This window comes from Miscanthus floridulus, chromosome 3 (assembly GCF_019320115.1).
Source record: "Miscanthus floridulus cultivar M001 chromosome 3, ASM1932011v1, whole genome shotgun sequence".
Classification (NCBI taxonomy): domain Eukaryota; kingdom Viridiplantae; phylum Streptophyta; class Magnoliopsida; order Poales; family Poaceae; genus Miscanthus; species Miscanthus floridulus.
In genome coordinates, this window is record NC_089582.1 from 145,877,213 (window position 1) to 145,885,954 (window position 8,742).

Consider the following 8,742-nt stretch of genomic DNA (forward strand, 5'->3'; position numbering starts at 1 on the left):
CCAAGTATATCATTTTATGTGAAGTACTCAAACTTCTTCTTGTCTCTAATTAGAGTGACTTCGGTCTCATTTTTAGATGAATAAGCTTCCAACATAATCTTGACAACTTTGTGGTCATCTAGCTCATCACAACTATAGCCTCTAATCTTGCCCACCATTGTTATCAACCTATTAAACATCTCTTGTGGTCCCTCTCCATCCAAAATCACAAACCGGTTGAGCTTTGATATCAACAAATCAATTCTTGCGTTTCTCACTTTGTCAACCCCTTCATGTGCTAGGTGCAAAGTGTCCCATATTTATTTGGCAACATCAACTTCAATCACTCTATTGTACTCATCACCATCCAAGGCACACTAAGCAACACACTTGCGGCTTGACCATTGAGGTGAATGATTCTCATCTCTTCTAGTGTTGGATTCTTGGGATCAACCGGTGGTTCAAATCCATTACAAACAATCTCCCAAATGCTGGTGTGAAGACCTATAAGATAGGCTCTCATCAAGTGCTTGCACTTGGCAAAGTTAGTCTCATTGAAATGAGGTAACTTGTCCGCGGGTACATTGATGAAAGACCTCCGATCATGGTTAGTCATAGAAATAGAAGAATAGTTAAAAGATACGACGGCATATTTGTTGTTGTCGGCATTGCCCTTTCCTTTCTTCTCCTTCTTGTTCTCCTTTGACACTTGGTATGACTCATCATCATCTGCATCTTTAGAACTACTTGATATGCTTGATGATGCACTTATTGCCTTCTCTTCTTTTTTTATCTTCTTCCTAGCTTCTCTTCTTTTTTTCTTGCTTCTCTCTTGAGCCTTCTTTCTTCTTTCCTTTGCTTCTTCTCCTCTAACCGTTGCTCCTCCTCCTTCTTCTTCTCTCTTGCTTCTCTTTTTAGCTTTCTTTCTTCTTTCCTTCTCTCATTCTCATTGAGAGCTTCTTCGGCATTGGTAGCCTCAAGATGTGGTAGCGTTGTGTTGCTTGTTGTCGACGTGCTCAGCTCGCTGCTGTCCATGTTGACATCCACCCGTTTCACGCCACTAGTTCCTCCTCCGGGCTCCATACCTCACGCGGTGAAGCGTATATGAGGTAACATGCTCTAACACCACTTATAGGATTTCTGGTTGGCCTAGAGGGGGTGAATAGGCTTATCAAAATAAACACTTAAACTTTTATCAAATTCACCCAGCGACACTACCGCTCTAGAGGACGGCACTGCCGAACTGCGGCACTACCGAGCCAAAATAGCGGCACTGCCGCACTTACAGATAACTTCGAATCATAGTTTAAAATCCGTGAACGAAACATTAGATCAGAGAAATTTCCTAGCTTACTGCAGGTATGACAATCATAGATCAAGAGCTAGAAGTGGTAGGAACACCACATACAAGTAGATTGACTAAAAACTCTAGAAATCACCTCAACCACAATATGTCATGTAACTAATATGAATCAAGCACAAGTGACACAAAGATTTATCTCGTAGTTCGGCTCGCCACCAAGGCTTGTCTACCTCTATGTTGTTGAGGTTAGCCACTAAGGCTTAGGGATTTCTAACCCTTCCTCATTCTCAAGTCAAGAGACTTAACCCTTGAGATGAGGGGTGAATTTACTAACTTCAATAGATGATTACAAACCCCCCTGGGGCTGCCACATAAGTTGGCAAGCTCCACGGGCGACGCTCTAACCGGCTAGGAGCCAAGCTCCAAGAGTAACAAACACAACCGCTGGCCAAAACGTGAACTAAATGCTCTTTAGAGTTGGAGAATCAATGGAGCTGCTCTCTAATCGAGTTTTGGACCCTTTTTCCTCAAGGATTGATGGGAAAATCAATGGATTTGCTTGAGAGCTTGAGGTCAACAATGAAGAGAGAGAGAGAGAGCTCCTGCTCTGTTTTAGATGTGCTGAAGTGAGGAAGAAGAGGCAGAGAGTCGTTGAAAGGTATATATACCCCCAGCCCCAACGATCACCGCACCCAAGGGGTCGGGCGAGACAGAGCCCGCAGCCTCGAGTTCGGGCGAGACAGGGCCCGCGACTTTGGGCGAGACAGAACCCGCGTCCTTGGGGTCGGGCGAGATAGAACCCGCGGCCTCGAGGTCGGGTGAGGCGGAGCCCGCGACCTTAGGATCGAGCGATACCTTTTAATACTTCTCGAGCCATCCGGGAAAGTCAGCGTGGACACTAACTTCCTTGTGCCGTGACTCAAGTGCGGCAGTGCCGCACCACGCAAGATAACAAGGGTAATAATGAAGTGTAGACTGTCTTGGTTGTGAATCTAAGGATGCATGTGGTTGTTTGAGCACTTGGTAGCACATATTAGCTTAAGCATTGTGTCCTCCTTTATAGTACGATTTTTCCTATACTCAAATTCAAAATATAAAAGAATTTAAACCTCCTTTGAGTTTGAAGCCATCTATATTTGTAATTGGGGGCTCCTCCGTTTCGTGTAGCATCCTCGAATATAAATTCTCTGCTTGTGATCTCGATAAATCTCATTAGTTCTATAATTACGTGGTTATTATCACCAAAACCCATAATTAGGGCTTGATTGCACTTTCAGCGGCCACGGTGGAGCACGTTGCGCAAGCACAGAGAACGTGCGGCGAGTGAAAATGACGTTTTTTGAAACTGCTCGAGACGACAGCCGAACTAATAGAGTTGAGACGAATGTGGACATTCTAGTTGGGCCATTCGAACCATCGTGGCCCACGGTAACATAAGCGTCTGGACACCCTGCGGAGAGCATTTCCGTAGTTTTATCTTTCTCATGGTGAGTATACTCTACTAGGAAGATACGTGCGCTCCGTTGCGCGTGCGTAGATGAGGGAAAACCGAAACCGAAAAAGAAAAGCAAAGAAAAAATGAAAAAGAGAAAAATGGAAAGAGGGAAAAATAAAATAAAATAAAAATAACAAAAAACAAAAACGTCGCATCAGCTACAGTATCAACAGTGCCGAAGCCCTGAGAGGCCAGGAATTCCTGGCTATTAAAGAAAGTAGTTATGACCTCGTGTAACTCTCTTGATCTTTTTTTTTTTGGGAATGTAACTCTCTTGATCCGTGAACAAGGGAATAGGAAAATCACTCGCCAGTCACCAACTATTGAGTCTCGATCAGTCTACCATCGTCCGACTCCATCATCATCGAGCAGAGAAAGAAAAGGCCGAGTTTTTTTTTTCTTCTCCAATTTTCACCAAGCTGGGGTTGGGACACGAGTCGCGCCGTAGCCCAGAACCACATCCCCTCCCCTCCCCTCCCCTCGAAAGCAACCTCGCTCGCTTCGTTCCCTTCCCTCCTGACTGAAGCCTCTGAGCCTGGCAGCTTCGCGATAAGACTATAAATCCAACGGGCTCTCGCGATAAGCCAATCCTCTCCCTTCCCAGGGCCATAGCGGCGACTGACTGGGGCGTGCGAGGCATTCCTTCCTCTGCGCTTCGCCGGCGACGGCGACGAATAGGTGCGCCGCCCCCCTTTCCTTTCCGTTCCTGCCGTACGGGGCTGGGCTGGGCGACGGGCGACGCCGGGCCGCGGCCGTGCGGGGGTGGCGCCGGAGCGGCAGGATGGGGATTCGTTTCCTGCCGTCAGGCAGCTGCGTCGTTTCTGTAGGCAGTGTGAGATGTTTTGTTTGTTCTTTGGTTGGGTAGCCATGTACATTTCGTCGGGAGTCCTGTTTGGCTCCAATATCACACCATGTTCATGCTCATTGTTCACAATTGCTAGCTTTCATTCATAGCAAGTCCTGTGTCATCAAACTTTCTAGGGCCTAGGGGTGAGGTGTAGATTGAATTCAGTTTGCGCTTTGCCTGTATGAACATATAAGCCGCTTCTCCCTGAGGCTGAACATAGACCAAGAGAGCCTTTTTTTGTTTGGTACCTATTCGACGTGTTATGCTTGAAATGCTACTCTTGTGCAGTGAAGCAATGATGCCTTATGCTTAAAGTTCCATGCAATAATTATTTTTCAATTTTTATTTGGTACTTGCTTTCGGCAATTGCTGTAGGTGGAATGGCCTATCTATCTATACAATCCCACAACATGATGGTGTTAAGAAGGACCTCCTTTGCATTATTTTCTCTAACGACTTGCCTCTGCTCCACAGGGTTCTGAAGGGACCAAGATTCTGGACACCTCACTCCCTTGATTCAGAATGACTCCAGTGAGTCATTGCTCCATTGGCAGTATCGGCCTGTTTCACATCAGAAGCTTCAGGACTAGCCGAGAAATCCAAATTAGAAAATTCCAGGGCACAGCGAGGTCTTCGAGAGTAGCATCGCCGTCGCCTCGGAGACTGCTGCAGCCGCAGACAGCGTTCCACCTGATCAGTATCTACAAGAGAAGAAGCTGGTCCTCTGCCCAGAGGCCAAGAACCTTGTCCGCAGCGACAGTGGGGACTGATATCACGGTGGAGGATCAGAATCCGTCTCCTTCGGGAGAAATCTCCGATGAAAACTCTGAGGCTGCACCTGACGCCGTTGAAGCGAGCGAGCAGGCCGAGGCTAGCATTGGACAAGCTTCTTCTCCTCGCAAGTTGGGACGCAACATTCGGAAGAGCGAGATGCCTCCGCTGAATGAGGAGGATCTGGTGCCTGGCGCATCTTTTACTGGGAAGGTGATGTCTATCAAGCCATTTGGAGTTTTCGTTGACATTGGAGCATACACAGAAGGCCTTGTTCATATCTCCAGAGTAAGTGATGGGTTCGTGAAAGATATATCTTCCCTCTTCACTGTTGGACAAGAGGTGTCAGTCAGGTTGCTTGAAGCAAATAAGGAAACGAAGCGTATCTCTCTGACGATGAGGGAAGATGATGACTACGTCAAGCCTAAAAAGGAAACACCTAAGGCTGCAAACGGTGGGCGCAGTGCCACCGCAACTCCAAGGCAAACAAGGGAAAGGCAGGAAGCCAAGGAGACGGTCGAGCCAAAATATTTACCTGGTCAGTCTCTGAATGGAACTGTGAAAAGTACGACGAGAGCAGGGACATTTGTGACATTGCCTGATGGGAGTGAAGGATTCCTTCCCAGAGAAGAGGAAGCATTAGCATTGTTTACCCTTATTGGACAATCTGCAATGGAAGTTGGTAAACAGATAAGGGTTAAAGTACTGAATGTAGCACAAGGTCAGGTCACTTTGACGATGAAAGGGGTGGAAGATGATGAAGACGATCTGAAGACGCTAAACATGGAGCTTAAGCGGGACTGGTCCAGAGGGACCAATGCGTTTGAGTTAGCTTTCCGTAGGAACAAGGAGATCTCTGCATTCTTGGATCAGAGGGAAAAGACAAAAGTGCCAGAAGCACAAGCAGCTGCTGAGGAAAGTAGCGAAGAATTGAGCTCTGTGTCAGAAGTAGCAACTGATGTTCCTGCTCCTGTATCTGATGCCTCTTCTCAGGTGGGAATCGAGGATTCTACTTCTGTGGCAAATGCTGCTGAGAACCAAACTGTAGAATCTGAAAGCTCACCTGTAATTAGTGTTGAACTGTCCTCCAACGGGGTCCCAGATAGCACTAGTGTGTCTTCAGTTTCAGAAACTGCAGAGAAACCTGCTGAACCTGAAGAATCTTCAGCAGTTGAAGAGGTCCTTGTAACTGCAAGTAGCGAGGTGGAGAAAGAACCAGCTGCTGCTGCTGCGGGAGTTGCACAAACAAGCACCACGACAGGTCTGTAGTAATTTTATCAGTGAGTCAGTGATGGTATCCCCTAAAGGCTTTGGCATGCAATATTCTGATAAGCCACGCCTTACCTGCGAAAGCCTCTTGAAGAAGCAACGCTGCCTAATTAGAATAGAATAGGGGGTGCTATAATAGATTACAAGAAACCTGTTCAAGCTACTGTTTTTTTTTTCCAGTTACTCTCATTTTAATTTTTTGTTACATGTGTTTCACCATTGGTACCAATCCTTGAGTTCTGCCCCTGGTAGCCAAAAGGGTTGATCTGGTTGTTATTTTTCATCTCACCTTCTAATGTATTCTGTAGATCAATCATTTCTCCACATTTGCAAAAAAAAAAATTGATTTATCTTTCTTGTGACATGTCAGCTGCATAGTTTTGCTCATACTACTTTTATAAGACAAAAAACATGTTACTTGTCTGCTAATGCTTTAAATGGAGACAAGACTGACTTCGCGATGGTATATGAAGCCCTATAGCTTGGCCAACCACTGTTTTTCTTGAAATAAGTAATTTCTTGGTTCAAAATTTTATTTCTGTCAATTTTTGTTATTTGGACAATGTAACCCTGAAACATAATTCTGTAACTTGTCTATTGAATTTGTGCCAATTAAGATGAATCTTGAGTTTTCATTTCTTATAATTACTCCATTCTCCTTTGTGGACATGCTGTACCCTGCATTTTCCTTAGGTAAAGTTCATCGCATATTGCAATTTGTTGACAAACCATTGCTGAGACAGCACAAGGAAGATTTTGATCATCTTTTCTGCACTTGAGCAGCCACTATTTCTCCTGCCCTTGTCAAGCAATTGCGTGAAGCAACTGGAGCAGGCATGATGGACTGCAAAAAGGCTCTTGCTGAAACGGCGGGTGACATTGATAAAGCTCAAGAATTCCTACGAAAGAAAGGGTTGGCGGCTGCTGACAAGAGGGCCGGCAGAGCAACAGCTGAGGGAAGAGTTGGCTCTTACATACATGACAGCAGAATCGGGGTCCTTATTGAAGTGAATTGTGAGACTGACTTTGTGTCCCGAGGCGACATCTTCAAAGAGTTAGTTGATGATCTTGCCATGCAAGTTGCTGCCTGCCCTCAAGTACAGTACATCTCTATTGATGACGTCCCTGAGGAGTTTGTGAAGAAGGAGACCGAGCTGGAGATGCAGAGGGAGGATCTTTTGTCAAAGCCCGAGCAGATACGGGCTAAGATCGTTGAAGGGCGTGTAAAGAAGAGGCTTGGAGAATTTGCATTGTTTGAACAGCCATTCATCAAGAATGATAAGGTCACAATAAGTGAGTGGCTGAAGCAAACTATAGCTACAACCGGAGAGAATATGAAGGTCAAGAGATTTGCCCGATACAACCTAGGTGAAGGGTTGGAGAAGAAAAGCCAAGATTTTGCTGCTGAAGTTGCAGCCCAGACAGCAGTGAAGGCGCCGCCATCTGCTCCTCCAAAGGATGACAAGCCTGCTGAAACAACAGAATCCGCTGAGAAGTAATCTCCCTCCTCATGCTTCTTCATTCCTGTGTGCTTCTGTTTAGGAGTGTGTGCACAAGATGTGCATCGGTGTGTGTTTAGGCGTTTCTCACTGAAAACTATACTGTTATGCCTCTTAGAGACAACACCACTTACATTTGACACACATGTTTCCAGGAAGCCGGCTGTTGCAGTTTCAGCTTCATTGGTAAAGCAACTCCGAGATGAAACCGGTGCTGGTATGATGGACTGCAAGAAAGCTTTGGCTGAGTCTGATGGTGACCTTCAGAAGGCTCAGGAATTCCTCAGGAAGAAGGGCCTCTCATCTGCAGACAAGAAATCTTCTCGGCTAGCTGCTGAAGGACTGATTGGCTCTTACATCCACGACAACCGCATCGGATGCATGATTGAGGTCAACTCCGAGACCGACTTTGTGGCTCGCAACGAGAAGTTCAAGGAGCTCGTGAATGACCTTGCAATGCAAGTGGTGGCATGCCCACAGGTCGACTATGTCTCAGTGGACGACATCCCAGAGAGCATCATCAGCAAAGAGAAGGAGATTGAGATGCAGAGGGACGACCTGCAGTCGAAACCAGAGAACATCAGGGAGAAGATCGTCGAAGGGCGGATAGCAAAGAGGCTCGGAGTGATGGCCCTCCTGGAGCAGCCCTATATCAAGGATGACAGCAAGACAGTGAAGGATCTCGTGAAGGAGATGATCGCGTCGCTCGGGGAGAACATCAAGGTGCGGAGGTTTGTCCGGTACACCCTGGGTGAGAACTGAATAATGTGAGGTGGCGATCTCCGTCAGTGTCACAGTCCTGACATGAGAAGTTGGGCACATTTTGGTTCAAGGAGGTGCATAGCTGTTGTTAGTCTGTACTCAATTCCATCTGTAATTCCGTATCACATGTTACTGCTGTTCCTCGTTAAAAAGAGTGAACTTTAGTACATACTTTGTAGATGATATAAGAGGGGTCAATATGTCCATCAAAGCATTTACAGCATTACGGCAAATTAAATTTTCTATCTTTTCTTGTCCTTCGTTCCAAAGTTCCTCGCAACCCTTTTATTTTACAACAGATGGGGTTCTCTTTGTAGTAAGTCAGTGGTCCGTGCCTGTGCATGCATCGGTTATACTATTTAGCAACTTGTAATGTAAATGCTGAATTCTGCTTTTCTCAATCATGTTGCCCTTTACTGACATTTTGTTGTGTTCCTCGTTCTGAAATAGGCCTAGGTTGATGTCAGGATATTATTATTCAGGCATCGCGCATTTCTGAATATTTCTGGAGATGGTCTTGGCCAATGTCAAGTCTTCCTCATGTGGTTCCATGAAGGCCACGTCATCGTCAGCATACAGTGACGTGCAGGCAGATATTCCTTCCCCGCGTGCCACCGAGGAGTATCTGGAATCATGTTTTTCAATTCAATGCCCTTGATTCAGTTCAATTTGTAACGACTGTTTTGGTCAAAATGCAAATCGAACATGGTTCAATTAAGTTTGTTTTTTAACGGGATTTGATAACGTCCGGACGTTTAATCGGGCGCTAGTGCCAGATGGTGCCCGCACGACGAGCGAGCGAGAGCCTCAACAACGG

The 8,742-nt window shown here is 46.0% G+C and overlaps 1 protein-coding gene across 1 annotated transcript; it reads left to right on the forward strand.

Moving 5' to 3' along the window:
• Nucleotides 1–3,300: 3,300 nt before the first annotated feature.
• On the forward strand, nt 3,301–8,182 carry LOC136542753 (polyprotein of EF-Ts, chloroplastic-like). The gene is made up of 4 exons (XM_066535332.1): nt 3,301–3,455; nt 4,099–5,656; nt 6,448–7,159; nt 7,319–8,182. The coding sequence occupies exons 2-4, from the start codon at nt 4,147–4,149 to the stop codon at nt 7,923–7,925; spliced, it is 2,829 nt and encodes a 942-aa protein (XP_066391429.1). The 5' UTR covers nt 3,301–3,455; nt 4,099–4,146; the 3' UTR covers nt 7,926–8,182.
• The last annotated feature ends 560 nt before the right edge of the window (nt 8,183–8,742 follow it).

Bases quoted from the DNA above. Each gene is read 5' to 3' on its own strand.
- LOC136542753 (XM_066535332.1), top strand. From the start codon at position 4,147: ATGACTCCAGTGAGTCATTGCTCCATTGGCAGTATCGGCCTGTTTCAC. The intron at 5,657-6,447 runs GTCTGTAGTAAT...GCACTTGAGCAG, and splicing joins ACAAACAAGCACCACGACAG to CCACTATTTCTCCTGCCCTT. The intron at 7,160-7,318 runs GTAATCTCCCTC...ACATGTTTCCAG, and splicing joins ACAACAGAATCCGCTGAGAA to GAAGCCGGCTGTTGCAGTTT.